This window comes from Lynx canadensis, chromosome D1, assembly GCF_007474595.2.
Source record: "Lynx canadensis isolate LIC74 chromosome D1, mLynCan4.pri.v2, whole genome shotgun sequence".
In the NCBI taxonomy this organism is placed as follows: domain Eukaryota; kingdom Metazoa; phylum Chordata; class Mammalia; order Carnivora; family Felidae; genus Lynx; species Lynx canadensis.
The window spans coordinates 110,537,008-110,555,693 of NC_044312.2; the positions used below are offsets into that span (position 1 = coordinate 110,537,008).

The following is an 18,686-nucleotide window of genomic DNA, read 5'->3' on the forward strand; positions in this document are numbered from 1 at the left end:
ACGTAAACCCTTACCTGCGCACGTCGTCCTCACAAGACTATGCTAGCCGCTAGGACACCTGCACGCTACTTGGGAAAAGATCTGTCTCCTCCAGGCACATGCAGCTCCACGTGGCAGAGGGAAGGTCACCACTGAGCTGGGTACCTTTGTGCAGTGAGCAACCTGCACAACCACACTCAGTTAAACCTGGCAGCCCCGGCTACTGACAAACCTGCTCGGAAGGGGGCTCAGGGAAGGCAAGCCATACTTCTGACAGCACTCAGCCCGCAGGGACTGAAGCTGGGATGGCGCCCGGTGATGTCCACTGGCCTGGGACCGCCCAAGGGACAGGAGTAGGGGCCAAGCAAAAAAGTGGAAGGGCAGGGGCGCCTGGCTGGCTCAGTCGGAAGAGCATGTGACTCTTGATCTCGGGGTCATGAGTTTGAGTTCCACATTGGGTGGAGAGATTACTTAAAAATAAACAAATAAACGGGGGCGCCTGGGTGGCTCAGTCTGTTGAGCGGCCGACTTCAGCTCGGGTCACGATCTCATGATTTGTGAGTTCGAGCCCCCATGTCGGGCTCGCTGCTGTCAGCGAGGAGCCTGCTTCAGATCTTCTGTCCCCCCCCCCCCCACTCCTCCCCGACTTGTGTGCTGTCTCTCAAAATAACCGAACATTTGAAATAAACAAACTTACTCGTGGAAGGCAGTTGGATCCCCGCCATGGCCCCCATCTTGGGCCGCCACCCACCCCAGGGGTCCCCCCATCCCCACACCATCCACCATCCGGAAGCCAAACTTGGGCTCCCCGCAGTCCCCACACAGGAAATGCCCTCTTACCCTCTGAGCCTCGCTTGCCTCATCTGTAAGCGGCAGAGACTCGTAACTGCCACCTCACAGGGTGAAGGGAGATACAGCACGCAAAGCCCTCCGCACAGCACAAAGTCAAGACACGCTACAGGGGGGAGCGCTTACCTTCTGCTAGGTGCCCCCTGCCCTGCCAAGCCTGGGCTAACGTTTGCATCATAATCCCCACTCGAGGATGAAAAACCTGAGTCCGCAGAGGCTGCATGGCTTGTGTTAAAAACAAGAGGCTCGGGGCGCCTGGGTGGCTCAGTCGACTTCAGCTCAGGTCATGATCTCGCGGTCTGTGAGTTCGAGCCCCGCGTGGGGCCCTGTGCTGACAGCTCAGAGCCCGGAGCCTGCTTCAGGTTCTGTGTCTCCCTCTGTCTCTGCCCCTCCCCTGCTCACACTCTCTCTAAAAAATAAATAAATAAACATTAAAAATTAAAAGCCAAAACAAAACAAAAAACCCCCAGAGGCTCAAAATGGAGATGCTTATGCTTAGCCCCACTTTGCCAAACCCGGTCTCAGCTCTCCCAGAAATGAATTTTTTTTTTAATGTGTATTTATTTTTGAGAGAGACAACATGTGCACAAGCAGGGGAGAGGTCGGGGGGGGGCAGCACAGAGGATCCGAAAGCAGGCTCCACGCTGACAACCGAAAGCCGAGAGCCTGATGCGGGGCTCCACCTCGAGAACTGCGAGATCATAACCTGAGCCCAAGTCGGACACTTAACCGACTGAGCCCCCCCGGACACCCCTCAGAAATGGATTCTTAAACCAGGATCGGGAATCACCCGTCAGCACTAGTTGGGCAATGTGCTTGATAGACTTCCGTTCCCTCAAGGAAAGTGATCTTACAAGAACCCACTTTTTTTTGCCCAGTGCAACTTCTTTGCCCTTGCTCCCCTCTGCCCATAAGTCTTCCACTCTGCACAGCCTCTCAGAGCTCCTTTCTATCTGCTAGATGGGATGTTGCCAATTTATGCATCGTTGGGTAAAGCCAATAGAATATTTAAAATTTCCTCGGTTGAGTTTCAGTTTTTAACTCTTGTTAACTGCCAAGGCTCGTGCTCCTTGGTGACACCCGTGCCCCACCCCTGCACCCACCAGTGGGATCACAGTGGAGCTCGGGCTACCCGCGCAGCAAGAGAACGGACTTCTCGAGAAGTTCTTGAGGTGTTCTTCTGTGGGTGCTTGGGTGAGTGCACCTGGGCGTCATGTTGTTTGTTTTGGGGAGGCTGGGTGTGACCGCTGGCGTCCAGCAGACTTGGGCGAAGCAGATCCTATACTCCCCCCCCCCCCCGGTGCTCAGATCCACTGGGAACCCCACAGCTTGGGCACCCCCTTCCCTCTTGGCCCCCTGCAGGGCAGAGGGTACCCTGGGAAACTGGGACTGCCCCACTCGTGGGGTCTTCTTACTGATTGGTGCCTGCTCTGGCGGGGGCCAGGAGAGGTGAGGCAGGAACCCCACAGATGTGTGGGGACCCCTGCCTAACAGGGGCTTCTGAGACAGTCTGCCCTAGGCCAGAGCGCTCTGGCTGAGACACATTGCTGTGGCCTGGATGCGCTAGGGAGCCCAGGACTCTATCCAAGGGCAGGACTCCAGACTGTGTGCCCCGACTGCTCTCCTGGCCACCCCACCCCCAAAGGCCAAGGGCAGCCCGGCCACCGGTCTCTGCCCTCTCCGGCTTCTCCCTCTCCCTCCGCGCCTCCCTCCCCCTTTCTTCCATCCCTCCTTCATTCCCGGACTTTCTCTCCCTCTGTCCCTCTCTCGGGCTCTCTCCGCCCCTGTCCCGGTTGCGCCTTCTCTTCCCCACAGCCTCGTGTCTGTGACCCTCTCTTCTGACCATCCCCGTCCGTTGGCACCTGGCCGGCTGTTCCACTTTGTCCGTCTCTCCCCGGCTCCACCCTGGAGCCCAGGTCTCCGGCTGGGTCGCGCGCGGCGGGGCGGTGGGGGGTGGGGTGCTGGCTGGGGCCCCGCGCCGCCCCCGCCCCGCACTGGGCACTCCCTCCCGGGGACTGCTATATAAAGCGGCGCCACCCGCTCCTGCCCTGCTGCCACCGCCGCCGCGCCGCCCGCCAAGCCCCGCCGCCGCCGCCGCCGCCGCCGCCGCCTCCGCCCCCGCCCTCCAGGTACCCCGGCTCCTGCCCGCGCCCCGGGGAGAGCCAGGGAGCGGGGCTGCGGGGGCAGGGGCCTCGGGGACCCAGTTCGCCGCCCGCTGGAAGGGCCCAGGACCGCCTGGCTCAGCCCGCGATGTGTGAGCTCAGGGGTGCAGGATCCGTGGGGTCCCAGAGGCTGAAATCTCCCCGCCTCCTTGGGGTGGAGGTGGGGCAGCCTTGGACACCTGTTGTCAGGGACGGGGTGAGGGGGAGGCACCGCGGCGGCCACCTCTCTTCCCGTCTTAGGGGTTGGGCAGTGGGGTACAGACCCCGCTGCCCTGACTCCCGCCTTGGTCTCTCTCCCCTTGTCTCTGCCATTAGTCTGCCAGCCACCCCACCTGTAAGATGGTGAGTATCCTCCGGTCGTTCCCCCCAAAGGCCCAAGCCCCTGGCCAGAGGGAGGGCTCAGAGGGCAGAGTTTGGCATCCAACAGCCTAACCCTGGGGGCACCCCCGTGCAGACGACTGGGGCCTGCGACCAGCTGCACACACCCCTGCTGCCTCCCAGCTCTGTGTGCCAGGCGCTCCCCCATCAGCCCCGGGGATGGGCACTGTTGGTCCCCTTTGGCACGCACCCATTCATCCTGCAACACTTATCGTGCACGTACATCTGTGCACACCATTCTGGGGGTGGGGATGTATCAGTGAACACACAGTCTGGGCTCTCGGGGAGCACACCTTCCAAGAGAAGGCACGAGGCTCCGAATTTGGCACTGGTTAGCCCTGATTCAAGCCCAGGTCTCGGGCCCAGACCTGCCCTCCGGGGCCACAGCACGCGGTCTCCCCATGACTGTAGTCCAAGCCTCACTGGCATCCTGGGGTGGGACAGGGCAGATGCCAGGCCCCCACAGAGCCCAAAGGAACCTCACGAGGTAGCCCAGCCTGTCCCCCGGAGGACAGGCCCACCTGTGTCCCCCACTGTGTTCACACTGAGCCTCTGAGCAGCCTCCTCTGGGAGTCAGCCAGACTCAGAGAGGGGCAGGGGTGTAAAATTTCACCCAAAGAAAGCATTTCCATGACTCAGAACATCTGTAAAAAAGGGCACCGGCTTTTTCCCCTGCCAATGCCTAGCACAGGGCTGGGCACACAGTAGGTCCTCAAGACCTACTTTGATGGCAGTGGACCGGATCCGTCTACGTATTTAGGCCTCAGCAGAACTCTGTGATGGCAGGTTACGGACAAGCAGAGAGAAATGAGCGGCTCGAGAGTGATCGCTCGGCTCGTTTGTTCATTTCTTCTTCAGTCAACATTGGTCGAGGAGCTATGGCGTGCCACTGTCTTGTGCACCAGGACTGCCTTGATGAACAAACAGACCAAAACCTCTGGTCCTGTGAACCAAGCTAGGGCAGACCTTGGCGTGGGATGGGGGGCAGTGGTCCAGCCAGCAGCACGTTGCTTTCTACCCACCCCTCCCTCCCCGGGGCACTCCCACCTGCCTGCTCCTGGGGACAGGCCTTCATCCCCTAATCCGACTCCATCCTCTCCTGGTTCCTAGGACAGGGTCTGCCCCAAACATCACCCACGGTCAGGAGCGTGGCGGGCTTGTACCCTTGGGTGACTTAATGTGCCCCTTGCCCACTCTGCCCAAGACCCACCGCTTCTGCCCCTCTCAGCTCTCTCTGGATCCACTGGGTCCCGCGTGGGACTGCCCGCTGGCCTCCAAGGACCTGGAGGAAGAGGAGGGCCCACGGGGAGGAGGCGCTGGCCTGCCACCCCCCGGCTGCTTCTCTGGCTCCTGGCGCCATGACGTGGGCCTGGACTGCAAGGGCTCCCTCGAGGGAGCGGAGGCCCGGGCGTGGACCGTCTACCACTACAGCCTCCTCCAGAGCTGTCTGCAGCAAGCTGGCCTGCCGGAGACCCAGGACCGCAGCCAGGTGCCCCGCACAGGTATCCGAGGGCTCCGCGGAGGGGAGGGAGGCACCCTCAGCCCGGCCTGCTTCCCCTCCCTGTCAAGGTCAGCCCCTTCCCCCAGGCTCTGTCTGGATCTGAAGCCAGGGAAGCAAGGCCAGTAAACTTTGGGCAGGCAAGTATTGTTTCAAAGGGCATCTGGCACCAGTAAAGCAGAGATCCAGACTTCCCTCGTATCCCGGAAGACCCAGCCATGGGATTTGCAATCCATGTTCTGTGGAGCGAAACCTTCTATAGAAGTGCCTTGGGAGCTGCTAACAGCTGGGACTCAAGACTCCTCCCCTGCTTTATCTGTTTAATATACTAGATGGCCACAAAGGTTTTGTGTGGACAGAGGGGTTCACAGGTAGAAGACATGAAAATCACAGACTGGGCTCTCCTGGGGATCACACACTGGGAAACTGAGACATGGGGGCCCTGGGTCACAGAGAAAGTCAGTGTCAGAGCTCAGGCTAGAACCCAGGTCTCCGGTCACCCAGCCTCCAGTATCTTCCAGGCCAGCTGCAGAGAGAAGGGAGCCACCCTCATGGGGTGGGATGGGCAGGCAGCGCCCCTTCTCTCTCCAGTCTCTTCTCTGTCCTCTCTACTCTTCTCATCCCACTCTGGGAAGGACTTGGGGGCCTAAGAAGAGGGCAGGGCTGTGGAACAGGGGAGGGTAGGCAGAAAGATATCGGGGGGAGCCCCTGTTGAGCTTGGCCACATTCTTTCCCCTCCCGAGGCTGCCCTGGTGCGGAGGTGACCTTATGCATTCTGGGATCCCCCGGCACCTTCCTGTCCGTGCTGCTGGAAGGAGGGGTCCAGAGCCCGGGTGAGTGTGTGCCCAAGTTCCCCCACCCCCTCCTGCAGAAAGGGCAGCCCTGCCCTGGCCCGGCCACATCCCAAAATACCCACTGACCCTGGCAACTGCCTGCATTCCACTGGGCCAGCTGCCATGCTCTGAGTGGGGGTGGGTTCTGGGAGCAGCTGCCCCCTACTACCCGGGGTCCCCCGGCTGGAGGTGGAGGGCTTGGGGGCATTAAGCCTTCCCTGGCCAGCAGCCGTCCTCCTTCTGCCCGCAGGAAACATGCTCCTTTGCCTGTCCCCTGCTTGGCTGATGAAGGTGCCAGCACCTGGGCAGCCGGGCGAGTCGGCCCTGCTGGTCTCCAAGGCCGTGAGCTTCTACCCGGGGGGCTTGACATTCCTGGATGACTTTGTCCCCCCACGCCGAGCCACCTACTTCCTGGCGGGCCTGGGGCTGGGACCTGGCCGGGGTCGAGAGGCGGCTGAACTTGCCCGTGACCTGACCTGCCCCACAGGAGCCTCAGCTGAGCTGGCCCGGCTGCTGGAAGACAGGCTGCTGACCAGGAGATTGCTGGCTCAGCAGGGTGGCGTGGCTGTGCCAGCTACCCTGGCTTTCACCTACAAGCCACCAGCACTGCTGCGGGTAGGGGATGCCAGCCCAGGACTACGGCTGGTGGAGCTGAGTGGCAAAGAGGGCCAGGAGACACTGGTGAAGGAGGAAGTAGAGGCCTTTCTGCACTCCGAGGCCTTGGGTGATGCCCTGCAGGTAACAGGTTCCTGCCTCCGAGGTCTGTGCAGATGCCAGCGGGATGGGACCCACGGATGGTTACCAAGTCCTGCTGGGAAGTTGTCCCCAACTTGGGGTCCTGCCGCTGGCCTACCTCTGTGGCGACCCCTTGCCTTCTTACTTCAGTTTACACATTGGATCCTACGTGTGAGCATCCCACCCCATACGTACGTGGGGTGGTAAGGAGGCCCCCCTCCCCTCCCTGTTGCAGGTGGCCGTGAAGCTCAGTGGCTGGCGCTGGCGGGGGCGGCAGGCACTGCGTCTGTACTCGCGAAAGGAGCTGGGCACAGTGGTCGACATGGTGCTGGCATTGCTGGAGAAACTGGAGGAGGAGGAGAGTGTCCTGGTGGAGGCTGTGTGCCCACCTGCCCGGCTGCCCTTCCCAGGTGAGAGCCACCTGCGCCAGCCAGGAGTGGGTGCCGGCTCAGCCTCCTGGCTGCTCTGTGCTGGGCTCAGGCTTCATGTCTTTCCCCAGGCAGTCCCCCACCTGGCCCTGAGCTGGCTGTGCGGATCTGTGCTGTGGTATGTCGGACACAGGGTGACAGGCCCTTGCTGAGCAAGGTGAGCGTGGCCCGGGTTCGGGTCCTGACCCTGCTGCCACAGCCCAGGCCAGCCCAACGCAGCCCAGCTCCAATGAGCTGCTGAGGGCCCCTGGGTAGAGAGAGGACAAAATCTTTGGGCGGAATCTTGGTGGTGTCCTGGAGGACTCCTGGGTCTGAAGCTTTTTCCCTCCCCTTCCTGCACCTTTCCTCCATCAGGAGCTCTGATGCTCCATACTAGGCACCAGGGCCCAGGGCTGAATCCTATTCCCAAGGAGCTCTTGCCCACAGAAGGGGCTGACGGAGGGTCCCTGAACCTCCAGTGTCCGGGGCCCTTTAGGAGGGGGCCTCCAAGCTGGGGGACTTAGGGCAGCTTGAGGACCCTCCGGGGAGCATAGCTCTGAGCCAAGCGGGGTGGCACGGGCCCCCGGGGCCCGCAGCAGCAAGTAGGCTTGGAGCCTTCAGGGAACAGAGACCCTAGCCGGGCCCGGAAGCCTGGGTAGACGCCCCTCAGGGTGTAAAGGACCAGATGGGCAGTGGCAGGAGAAAGTGGCTTGTGCAGCGTAAGTCACAAAGGAGGACTGGGCTACTTGAATGCGCAGTGAGAGGTCTGGCCTGGATCTCCGGGCACCGGGGTAGGAGTGCAGGGGCGGGGGTGGGGGAGCAGTGTCAGTCCTGGGAGGGCTGCTCTCGGACCGACACCCTCAGCCACACCCTGCCCAGGTGGTGTGCAGTGTGGGCCGTGAGGACCGGCCTCTGCGGCACCGGAGCTCCTTGCCACAGACGCTGGAGGTGGCACTGGCCCGGTGCGGCCTGGGTGAGGCGACGCAGGTGGCGGTCGTGCGGCGGCGCGTCAAGGCAGCGGCCGAGGCCGCGCTGGCCGCCGTGCTGGCCCTGGAGGCCGGCCTGAGCGCTGAGCAGCGCGGCGGGCGCCGGGCCCGCACTGACTTCCTCGGTGAGCGCGGGCGGCCCGGGCCGGGGCCGGGGGCGGGGGTCGAGGCCGGAGGGCGCGCGGCGCTGAGCCCGCGTCCTCCCGCCCCGGCCCAGGCGTAGACTTCGCGCTGACTGTGGCAGACCGCGCGCTGACCCCCGTAGCCCTGGAGCTGAACGGCGGCCTGTGTCTGGAGGCGTGCGGTGCGCTCGAGGGGCTGTGGGCCGCGCAGCGCTCGCAGCCGGCGGCCCGGGAGGCCGCGGCCGCGCCGCTCGTGGAGACCATGCTGCGACGCTCGGCGCACTGCCTCATGGAGGGCAAGCAGCTGCTGCTGATCGGCGCGGGCGGCGTCAGCAAGAAGTTCGTGTGGGAGGCGGCGCGCGACTACGGGCTCAAGGTGGGCGGGGCCGGGCCTGCCCCCCGGGCCTCAGTGGAGGTGGAGGCGGTGCCCTGGGCGCGGGGGCGGGGCCAGCACCGCTAGGGGCGGAGCCTGAGCCGGGCGTGTCCGCTGGGGGCTTTAGAGCCCAGGAGTAGGGGTGGGGCCCACCGCCCCGCCCAAGATTAGAAGTCTAAACTTCTTGGCCTCCGGCCACGTTCTGCTCCAGCCGGGTGTAAGAGGCCCCCCGGGAGGGCATAGAGCCCTTCGGGGCAAAAAGAAACCAGCGTAGAAGGGCTGGAGTGGTGGGGGGAGGGGGTCATTCAGTGTTAGTATCAGAACCGGGACCCCGAATGCCAGGCTGAGGAGCCCGGCCCTATGCTGCAGGAAGGGCAGACCCTTCGAGGTTGGATTCCCGAGGGCGTGAGGAGAGTGCTGGGGAGCAGCTCACACATCGCGAATCAGATTCAGAGCAGTGGCCTCACATCACAGAATCCGGGGCCATGCAGGCGGCGCAGACATTCTTATCTGCACTGAACAGATAAAACAGGCCAAATGTCTAGGTTCTTTGCGGCCCTAATCTACCACAGTGGCCTCCTCTTCCCTCTTCTGCAGTACAACGCGCCCTAGGAAATTCTCCCCCCAGCCATTCCCACGTCTTTTCACTCCCTGCCTTGCACACGGTGTTCTCCACTTGGAATGTCCACTCCTCCCGTCGCCTAGTGTTACTGTGCAGACAGCCACCCTCCCCTCTCTTCTGCCCTGGTTACCCGCTGCTTTGTGTCTGTGTTCCCCCAGCAGGCAGTGAGATTTGGGGCACAGGGCCCCACTGGATTCCTTTGTGGGCACCCCCTGAGGGTCAGAACTCTTTGGGTGAATGATGGCCAAGAACATGATGCCCAAAGCCACCAGACCACCTGTCCCAAACCCTAACCCTGGTGGTTCCCCTACAAGCTCTGGTCAGAGTGAGAATGAGCCCAGCAGCCCTCTCTCTCTCTTTGCTCCAGCCCCTGCCCACTCAGATCACACCCTTTCCCTCCTGCCATCTTTCCTCTGGCTGATTCTTACTCAGCTCCCGACCGAAGTATTGCCTCCTTTGAGATGCCTTCCTTCCCCTTCAGGCTGGGTTAAGTGTGTTATCTCTGCACCTTCCGTTTAGTCAGTCATCAACAGATGTTTTTTTGAGCACTTAGAACCGGTGATTCCGTCGCCTCTGAGGGCCAGAACCACGTTCGCGGCCCCATCCTATCTCCCCAGCGTCCGGCAGAGGCTGACCTGGGTGTGTTGCCCTCTGGTGGTTTCTGCAGCTGCACCTAGTGGAGTCGGATCCCAACCACTTTGCATCCCAACTGGTGCAGACTTTCATCCACTTTGATGTGACAGAGCACCGGAGGGACGAAGAGAATGCGCGGCTGCTGGCGGAACTGGTGCGGGCACGTGGCCTGCAGCTCGATGGCTGCTTCTCCTACTGGGACGACTGCCTAGTACTCACGGCCTTGCTCTGCCAGGAGCTGGGTCTGCCCTGCAGCCCCCCGGCTGCCATGCGCCTGGCCAAGCAGAAGAGCTGCACCCAGCTGCACCTGTTGCGCTGCCACGGCCCACCCTGGCCCGCGCCCTCCCTCCATGCCGTGCCCTGCTGCCCGCTGGAGAGTGAGGCCGATGTGGAGAGGGCCGTCCACCAGGTGCCCCTGCCGGGTGTCATGAAGCTGGAGTTTGGGGCAGGCGCAGTGGGTGTGCGGCTGGTGGAGGACGCACCGCAGTGCCACGAACACTTTTCCCGGATCACCCGCGACCTGCAGGGTGAGGCCGACCACCCCGGCATCGGGCTGGGCTGGGGGAATGCCATGCTGCTGATGGAGTTCATCGAGGGCACCGAGCACGACGTGGATCTGGTGGTCTATGGTGGGCGACTGTTGGCCGCCTTCGTCTCCGACAATGGCCCCACGAGGCTGCCTGGCTTCACTGAGACGGCGGCCTGCATGCCCACTGGGCTGGCACCGGAGCAGGAGGCACAGCTGGTGCAGGCGGCCTTCCGCTGTTGCCTGGGCTGCGGGCTGCTGGATGGGGTCTTCAACGTGGAGCTCAAGCTCACCAGGGCCGGGCCGAAACTCATCGAGATCAACCCTCGGATGGGTGGCTTCTACCTGAGAGACTGGATCCTGGAGCTCTATGGTGTGGACCTGCTGCTGGCTGCAGCTATGGTGGCCTGTGGCCTGCGGCCTGCCTTGCCCAGCCACCCACGCGCCCGTGGCCACCTGGTGGGCGTCATGTGCCTGGCTTCCCAGCACCTTCAGACGCTGAGTTCCACCGCCAGCCGTGAGACCCTGCAGGCTCTTCATGACCAAGGCCTGCTGCGCTTCAATCTGCTGGAGGAGGTCCTGGTGCCTGGTGACTACGAGGAGCCCTACTGCAGTGTGGCTTGTGCCGGGCCCAGCCTGGCTGAGGCTCGTCTCCGCCTGCTGGGCCTCTGCCAGGGTCTGGGCATCGATGGGCCCCACTACCCTGTTGCCCACTTCCTGTCCCACTTCAAATAGTGCCTCTCTTCCTATAGCCCTGCCCCAGTTCTGGCCTGGCTCACCCGGAGGCCTCAGGTCTGTTCCAGAGTGGCAGGGCCATTTGACATTAAGGCATCCTGGCTTGAGGGCCACAAAAGAAAGTATCTTGGGGGGGCCGCTGGCCCCTTTTGCTGTTAGTCCGGCCCAAAGGCCCCAATCCTGTCCCAAGACTCTAGCCGTGGAGAAGCAACAGCAGCTGCACACACACACACACACACACACACACACACACGCACACCTGCCCCAGGGAGGTGAGAGAGGCCCAAACTTAGCCCATCCTTGTCATCCCTCCAGGTCTGCCTGCCTCTCTTCCTGCAGCCTACAGGAAGACAGACGCTGGCTGGCCCCTGGCCTTGGACAAATCCTATGAAAACCTGAGACTAAACCCTGTCCTCTTCCTCTCACCCCTCATTTAGCAAATTCCAGGATCTCTCTAGAGCCTGCTGACAACTTTCGGCAGTGCCCGGCCTGCCTCATTTGGCCTCAACGGTAGAAGCAGGTGGCCTGGGGTCAGCAGTAACCATCTCCTCTCCAGGCAGACATTACCGCCCCATTCTACAGATGAGGAAACAGGCCCAGGGAGGAACAACCATTGCCTCAAGGTCATACCACAGTAGATAGAGGATCAAGGGACGAGATACAAGATTCAGGTTTCCACTTCTGCTAAGCCTCATGTGCCCACTCAGCTTCTAAACCCCACTCACCTCCCCGCCCTCACTCGTATGTGGCCTTAAGACGAGCGAACGCCTTCTCCCATGCAGCATGCACCTTCTCCACCAAGCTTTGGTGCTTTGGCCTCTGGCATAACTAGCATTGGCAGAGGAGAGTCTACACTCCCTTCCTAATTCAGGGGAGGCTGTTTTAATAACTCTGCCTCTGTACAGCACAGGAGCTGTGGCCAGCTCCACAAGCATCCCTCCCCAAATAAAGGCTTCTAGACTAATGAAGTATCTGGTATCTGGTTCTTGTGACTTGGACAACACCTCTCAGGTTCAGCTAGATGGGAGGTGGGGAAGGGAGGAGGGAGAGGTGGCTACGGGATACCTGTAGCATCTGGAGCGAAGGATAAAACACCACACCGGCCGGGCCTCTGGGTTGACCATGAGCGGGGGCCTGCCATGGTCACCCACAACGGGACCCAAATGGGACCCAAACGGGACCCCCCCCCCGCCCAGAACCCCAACAAGAATCCATGCCCAAATCTAAAGTCACAGACCCAGTTTGGTGTATTCATTCATTCATTCATTCATTCATTCTTTTAACCAAGTTTTATTAAGCACCTATTCTGTACCAGTAGCAAAATTAAGAAATGTACTTAAATTGGCATGGGAGCAAACTTCAACACAAGCCCGTATTTACGGGTGGATCAATGAGACCCAAATCCTTTCTGGCAAGAAGCTGGCAAAAAAGCCCAGCCTGACCTGGGCGTGGAGCCGTCGTCACCCAGTATATGCTTTGACTTGCAGGGTCCTCGAGTCAGGTGGCACGTTAAGGGGACTGAGATGCAGCTACCTCTCTTTCAGGACCGAACAGAGAGACGCGACCTGCCTTTCGCCACCCAGCCAGCACCCAGCCACCCAGCCACGCAGCCAGCGCACGGCTTGAACGGGGCTGGGAGTTAAGTTTACAGCCATACCTGCCTGTGCCTCTGTCCCAGGCACACTCAAACTCTCCCCAGAACCAAGATGAGCGCCTTCCAGGTAGCCCTTGTCCGGTGCCGCCCCGGGGGAACAGTGCAGGCAAGACTGAGAAGGTCCCGCCCAAGAGGGTTAAGCCGGTTCCCGAGAGGCCTTGCGCTGGGCGCCATCTTTTCTCCCCTCCTTGACTAAGCGGCCCTGGGGGAGGGAGGGGGCAGCTCCCTACGTCATCGGCGCGCGCCGCCGCGGCCTCGGTCGCGGAGTGATGATGTACAGACTACCCTCCGCCCCCCGGACTGTCAGTCCGAGCGCGGCCGAGCAAGGGCCGAGGGGCCCGCCGGGCCGGCGCCGCTATGGCGGCCGTGTTTGACCTGGACCTGGAGACGGAGGAAGGCAGCGAGGGCGAGCCAGAGTTCAGCCCCTCGGTGAGTGGTCCTCCTGGGCGCGGCTCGATCCCGGAGCCGATCCCACCCCCTAGGCGGTGGAATGGCTCTGGCTTCCCCCCAGCCGGTGTCTCAGATCCCGGCCCCCATTAAGTTCTGACCCATCCTCACCCACCCCAGCCCTTCCCCTGGTTCTCCCTTTTCTGCCCTCGGCCTCTCCTCCCCAGTGCTGGCCCGTCGCCCCCTAGCTCCCATTCCTGACCCCCTCCTCTCCCGGGCCAAGTAGTCCAGCTTGAGGGGGAGGGCTCCTGGTACCTTCCTTGGCTCTTACCCCTCGGTTTCTCACAGGACGTGTGGCCCCATGGCGAGTTGAGGGCGGCTGGCTTGGAGTGAGTGCGGGTTGTGTTGGGGGGGGGGGCGGTGTGCAGGGAGGGAAAGGGCTGGGGCGAACTGGAGCCTTGCCCCCATTAACCTCTTGCGTCAATAGGCCTGTGGGACACTGCGAGGAGGTGGAGTTAACGGAGACCAGTGTGAACCTGGGCCCCGAGCGCATCGGGCCCCACTGCTTTGAGCTGCTGCGTGTGCTGGGCAAGGGGGGCTATGGCAAGGTACTGGCCCTTCTCCCCTGCTGGTCTCCCCGCCTCAGTCTTGCAGCAGCAGAGGGTCTCAAAACAAATTAGACTTGTAGATCACTAGAGCCTCTGTAGATCTCTGGGGTAAAAACATAAAGGAGGGAAAGGCAAATCCTCTCAGAGTCTGCCCCGACCTCTTTCCTGCCCCACCCTTGGGTGGGCCTAGGCCTCTCTCTCTCTCAAGGCCGGAACTTTAGGGTGGAGCTTTGTGAAGGTAGGCTATGGAGAGGGAGGTTAATCCTGTCTCCCCTGCCCTACAGGTGTTCCAAGTGCGAAAGGTGCAGGGCACCAATTTGGGAAAAATATATGCCATGAAAGTCCTGAGGAAGGTGAGTCATTGGTTCAGCCAGCAAATCCTTACTCGGTGGCTGCCATTCCCCACGCACTCTTCCAGGCTTTGGGAAGACACTAGTGAACGTGATGGTGGAAACGGTGCCAGCCTTGGGCATTTGCTGGTTTATTGTCCATTGCGGCTATATTATTGTATAGTAGTTCTCGCCTTTGGGCTGTTTTGCCTCCCAGGGGACATGTGGCAATTTCCACATTTTTGAGTCACAGCTGGAGAGGGTGCTCCTGGCATCCAGTAGGTAGAGGCCCGGGGCGCTGTTAAACATCCTCCGATGTACAAGACGGCGCCCACAACAAAGAATTACCTGCCCCAAATGCCATCCGTGCTAAAGTGGAGATATACCTCTAGAGGATAAATCAGTCCTTGAGAAGGATGACCGTCGTTAGCGGGATTGTGAAAAAATACAATGGAGTGAGACAGGGTGGCGGAAGGGTAATGGCTGGAGGGACTAAAGGAGCCCGAGGCACCCACCTTCTGACTGTGATCCCCGCCTCTTCAGGCCAAAATTGTGCGCAACGCCAAGGACACAGCACACACGCGGGCTGAACGGAACATTCTAGAGTCAGTGAAGCACCCCTTCATTGTGGAACTGGCCTATGCCTTCCAGACTGGTGGCAAACTCTACCTCATCCTCGAGTGCCTCAGTGGTATGAGCGCGGGCCCAGCGGGGGAACCAGGGCCAGGGAACCAGCCAGGAAGCACTGGGAGCTCTGGGGGAAGCCCGGAGAGATGTGGTGTGTAGAATGGCTAGGGGGCCCCCACACTCATCCATCCGTCTGTCCATCCATCCCTTCATCCATCCGTCCGTCCATCCATCCATCCATCCATCCATCCATCCATCCATTCATTCAGCAAACGTCTGTCCAGCACCTCTTGTGTCCCTCACCTGTATTGGGGGTGGACGGGAACAGTGGGAGTTCGTACAGAAACCCAGGGGCTTGTTTTGTCCACATCCACCACCCCTTCATGTCCTGCTCCTCTCTCCTGGGTGCCCTGTGTCCCATCAGGTCCCAGATCCAGCTGGTTCATTCTTGGCAGCGTCCTCCATCATCTCCACTCTCTTGAGGGGAGGGCACGAGTCACAGTTGTTTCCAAACCGGGCCTGAGGCCTTCAGCTCACCCTCTTCCTAATGTCTCCTCCACGAACTCCCAGGGTGCTCGTCGTGTCGGCATGGAATTGTCCCCAACACTCACAGTCATGGCTCCTTGTAACTGCTCAGATAAGCCTGGCCTCCTTGGCCTGGTGCCCCCTGCTGGCCACGAAGTGGTGGGGCCTGACCCCTCCCCCTGTCCCATCTGCACCAGATGGGCCCTGTGAGCTCCAGTATCTGTGTCTGTCTCAGCGCCCCCTTAATTCTCATTGCTACCGTGGGCTGTGTCCCCTCACATTAGGAGTAATTTTGCCGCCTCTGTGAGATTTTTTGGGGTAAGCTCTTGGAGCTGTTGCCTCAGTCTGGCATGTTAGAGCACCTGTGTGCATGTCTGTCTCCCCATTAGACTGAGCGTCCTGAGGGCAATGGCTGGGTCTCTTCATCTCTGTGTCCCCAGCTTCACCCAGCACAGGGCCAGACACCGAGTAGGCGTCGGTAGATGTTTGCTGAATTGAATTGAATCCCCACGGCAGCTCTGTGAGGCAGGTAGGGCCGGAATTATGAGTCCCACTCTCCCCAAGAAGAAACCAAGATTCAGAGCGCGAAGGCACTTGCTCCCAGCACACAGCTGCTGACGTGTTTGTGTCGCAGGCGGTGAGCTCTTCACGCATCTGGAGCGAGAGGGCATCTTCCTGGAAGACACGGCCTGGTCGGTATTACTTCTTGCCTCTCCTGAGGGGCTCCAGGGATCCCCTCTCCCCGGAGCAAGCCCCACCCCTACCCTTGCCTTCACCCTGTCCTGTCTCTGCAGTTTCTACCTGGCAGAGATCACGCTGGCCCTGGGCCATCTGCACTCCCAAGGCATCATCTACCGGGACCTCAAACCTGAGAACATCATGCTCAGCAGCCAGGGTGCGCATGCGCGCGTGCACCCTGCCCCCCGCAGCTGCGAGGCGGGTCAGAATCTGCCGGGAGGGCCGAGGAGCACCGTGCAGTGAGCCAGGGCCCTGACCACCCTCTCCAACATCTTCCCCAGGCCACATCAAACTGACAGACTTTGGACTCTGCAAGGAGTCGATCCATGAGGGTGCCGTCACCCACACCTTCTGTGGCACCATTGAGTACATGTAGGTGGTACCTGGCTGGGACCAGGGGTGGGGAGAACTGCCGGGAAAGGCCTGGCCGGGCTGATGGTTTCACCCGTCCCCTCAGGGCCCCTGAGATTCTGGTGCGCAGTGGCCACAACCGGGCGGTGGACTGGTGGAGCCTGGGGGCCCTGATGTACGACATGCTCACTGGATCGGCAAGTCCAGCCTCCTTGGGAGGAGGGGAGGGGGGAGAGGGGTGGGAGGGGGTCCCCATCCCGGCCAGGGGCAGGGCCTGGGGTGAAGCCCGCAAGTCTCCTCTCACTGTCTGCTTTCTCCAGCCACCCTTCACTGCGGAGAACCGGAAGAAAACCATGGACAAGATCATCAAAGGGAAGCTGACACTGCCCCCCTACCTCACCCCGGATGCCCGGGACCTCGTCAAAAAGGTGGGCTCCGGGGGCGCCTGGGGGCGCTCAGTCAGTTAAGCGTCCGGACTCTTGATTTCAGCTCAGGTCATGATCTTACGGTTCATGAGTTCGAGCCCCAGTGCAGAGCCTGCTTGGGATTCTCTTTCTCTCTCTCAGAATAAATGAATAAACTTAAAAAAAAAAAAGGGGGGGGGGGTTGGGCTCCCTCCTGCCCCTGGTCCAGCCCCCATGTCTTCTAGGCCCCGTACGGGGTCCTCTGGGCTGTGCGACATCCCCACTTGTGCAGTATGCCTTTGGGATGAAGCGGCACCTGCTTTGGGTTCCAAGACACCGAGCTTGTGCCTTAGCTCTGTTGTAGACCAGCTGCTGACCCTGTACATATTTGTAGTCCAAGCTCTCATCAGCCAAAGAAAAGGTTCACGATGAGCTAGCTGCTCTCCCATCACGAAGGCAATCATTAGGGATAAAAGTGGGAAGGGTGGGTTTGGAGACTGGATCCCTGCTGGAGTGCCCTGGAGTGATCCCGGTGACTAAGGTGCCTTTACGAAGGCTTCGTGGCAGAGGGCCCATTGGACCAAGTTCGGAAGTCCTAGGGTGGCCCGTAGGTGGAGACCCAACTCCAGAGGCCTTCTCCCTCCTCCACCCTTCCCCGCCCCAGCCAGCCCCCAGGAACACAGGGGAACACACAGTCAGTGTCTATCCCCCAGACCCTCACCCTCTGCCCTCGCCCCGCAGTTTCTGAAGCGGAATCCCAGCCAACGGATGGGTGGCGGCCCAGGAGACGCTGCTGATGTGCAGGTGGGTCTGGGACCATCAGGAGAGGGCGGGGCTGAGCCCCCAAAGGACAGGGGGCAGGCAGGGCCTCAGGGCAGAGGGAGTTACTGAGGGAGCCGAAGAGGGTGAAATGGTGGTGTTTGGGGGCACTCTACCCACAGAGACACCCCTTCTTCCGACACATTAATTGGGATGACCTCCTGGCTCGCCGCGTAGACCCCCCTTTCAGGCCCTGTCTGGTGAGTGGAGGTCCCACCGGCCTGGGGGCAGGTGGAGGGCCCATCTTGGACGCTCCCTGACCCCTCCTCCCCATTCGGGTCGCTCACAGCAGTCGGAGGAGGACGTGAGCCAGTTTGACATCCACTTCACACGGCAGACGCCAGTGGACAGTCCAGATGACACGGCCCTCAGTGAGAGCGCCAACCAGGCCTTCCTGGTGAGGTCCTTTGTGGCCCGAGGGTTATGGGGACACGGGAAGGATTGTGGCTAAGGAGCGGGGGACGCTGAGCGTTGCCCATCCCTGCCCTGCACCTCCTTCCCAGGGCTTCACGTACGTGGCGCCCTCCGTCCTGGACAGCAGCAAGGAGGGCTTCTCCTTCCAGCCCAAGCTACGCTCCCCCAGGCGCCTGAACAGCAGCCCCCGGACCCCGGTCAGGTACCACAGGGCAGAAGGGAGCGTGTAGCTGGAGCAGGAGGCCAGTTCTAGCTTTGGCTCTGCCCCGTCCACCCCAGGGCTGCCTTGGCTGGATCTCAGTGCTAGCCTCCGCTTTGTCATCTGCCACTGGGGACCCCTCGTGGCACAGGCTGCCTGGCTGGGCACCTGACCTCATAGTCTGTGTGCCCAGGCAGGTGGGGAAGTTGGCCCTCTGACCCCAGTGCCAGTAGGTGCTGACTCAGCCTTGGTTTTCCCTGCAGCCCCCTGAAATTCTCACCCTTTGAGGGATTCCGGCCCAGCCCTGGCCCATTGGAGCCCACGGAGTCCCCTCTACCTCCTCTCCTGCCACCACCACCGCCACCCTCGAGCTCTGCCCCCCTCCCCATCCGACCCCCCTCAGGGACCAAGAAGTCTAAGAGGGGCCGTGGGCGCCCTGGGCGCTAGGAGGACGGGTGGCTGTGAGGGCAGGCGGGACCCTGGGCCGGTTCCAGAGGCCTGGAGGTGTGTCCAAGACCAAGAGTACAGGAGTGAGTGTGTGTGAGGGTGTGTCTCTGTTGGGGGTGGCTGTGCCCCTGGACCGTGCCCACAGAGGGCCACAGGCTGTGGCTGTCGGTGGAGTGGCCTTGCCGCCCAGCTGGCCTCCTGCAGTTGAGCTGTGCCCTTGGCGAATTAAAATGTCGAATCATGGCACTGACCTGGCTCTTGAACTTGGATTTCTGGGGGCAGGAGTGGGTGGGGTGGCGCCGGGAGGAGCCCCTGCCAAGAGATGGAAAGGGTCGCTGCGGGACCA

The 18,686-nt window shown here is 61.3% G+C and overlaps 2 protein-coding genes across 6 annotated transcripts; both read left to right on the forward strand.

The window, feature by feature from the left end:
• The first annotated feature begins 2,959 nt into the window (after positions 1–2,959).
• Positions 2,960–11,806, forward strand: CARNS1 (carnosine synthase 1). 3 transcript variants are annotated; one of them, XM_032594937.1, is made up of 9 exons: positions 2,960–3,332; positions 4,597–4,870; positions 5,610–5,699; positions 5,950–6,437; positions 6,670–6,844; positions 6,934–7,019; positions 7,721–7,952; positions 8,045–8,325; positions 9,612–11,806. In XM_032594937.1, the coding sequence occupies exons 1-9, from the start codon at positions 3,330–3,332 to the stop codon at positions 10,836–10,838; spliced, it is 2,856 nt and encodes a 951-aa protein (XP_032450828.1). In that variant the 5' UTR covers positions 2,960–3,329; the 3' UTR covers positions 10,839–11,806. The 3 variants fall into 3 exon arrangements, with proteins under 3 accessions (XP_032450828.1, XP_032450827.1, XP_030188144.1); XM_032594936.1 differs by having other exon boundaries at positions 2,960–4,870; XM_030332284.2 differs by lacking the exons at positions 7,721–7,952; positions 8,045–8,325 and having other exon boundaries at positions 2,962–4,870.
• A 943-nt stretch (positions 11,807–12,749) lies between these two features.
• On the forward strand, positions 12,750–18,590 carry RPS6KB2 (ribosomal protein S6 kinase B2). 3 transcript variants are annotated; one of them, XM_030332289.1, is made up of 15 exons: positions 12,761–12,921; positions 13,228–13,268; positions 13,367–13,487; positions 13,772–13,840; positions 14,360–14,507; positions 15,603–15,660; positions 15,763–15,863; positions 15,988–16,078; positions 16,164–16,254; positions 16,378–16,485; positions 17,203–17,265; positions 17,403–17,480; positions 17,573–17,677; positions 17,784–17,896; positions 18,157–18,590. In XM_030332289.1, exons 1-15 carry the CDS (start codon positions 12,850–12,852, stop codon positions 18,338–18,340), a joined length of 1,443 nt encoding a protein of 480 aa, XP_030188149.1. In that variant the 5' UTR covers positions 12,761–12,849; the 3' UTR covers positions 18,341–18,590. The 3 variants fall into 3 exon arrangements, with proteins under 3 accessions (XP_030188150.1, XP_030188149.1, XP_030188148.1); XM_030332288.1 differs by having other exon boundaries at positions 12,764–12,921; positions 17,570–17,677; XM_030332290.1 differs by lacking the exons at positions 17,403–17,480; positions 17,573–17,677; positions 17,784–17,896; positions 18,157–18,590 and having other exon boundaries at positions 12,750–12,921; positions 16,164–16,232.
• Positions 18,591–18,686: the final 96 nt, after the last annotated feature.

What these genes read in the sequence shown, in the direction of transcription:
- CARNS1 (XM_032594936.1), top strand. Translation starts at nt 4,546, where the DNA reads ATGTGCCCCTTGCCCACTCTGCCCAAGACCCACCGCTTCTGCCCCTCT. An exon ending in CAGCCAGGTGCCCCGCACAG is followed by an intron (nt 4,871 to 5,609) that starts GTATCCGAGGGC and finishes TCCCCTCCCGAG; the next exon opens with GCTGCCCTGGTGCGGAGGTG. An exon ending in CGCGCGACTACGGGCTCAAG is followed by an intron (nt 8,326 to 9,611) that starts GTGGGCGGGGCC and finishes TGGTTTCTGCAG; the next exon opens with CTGCACCTAGTGGAGTCGGA.
- RPS6KB2 (XM_030332288.1), top strand. Translation starts at nt 12,850, where the DNA reads ATGGCGGCCGTGTTTGACCTGGACCTGGAGACGGAGGAAGGCAGCGAG. An exon ending in TGTGGCACCATTGAGTACAT is followed by an intron (nt 16,079 to 16,163) that starts GTAGGTGGTACC and finishes CCGTCCCCTCAG; the next exon opens with GGCCCCTGAGATTCTGGTGC. An exon ending in ACGACATGCTCACTGGATCG is followed by an intron (nt 16,255 to 16,377) that starts GCAAGTCCAGCC and finishes TGCTTTCTCCAG; the next exon opens with CCACCCTTCACTGCGGAGAA.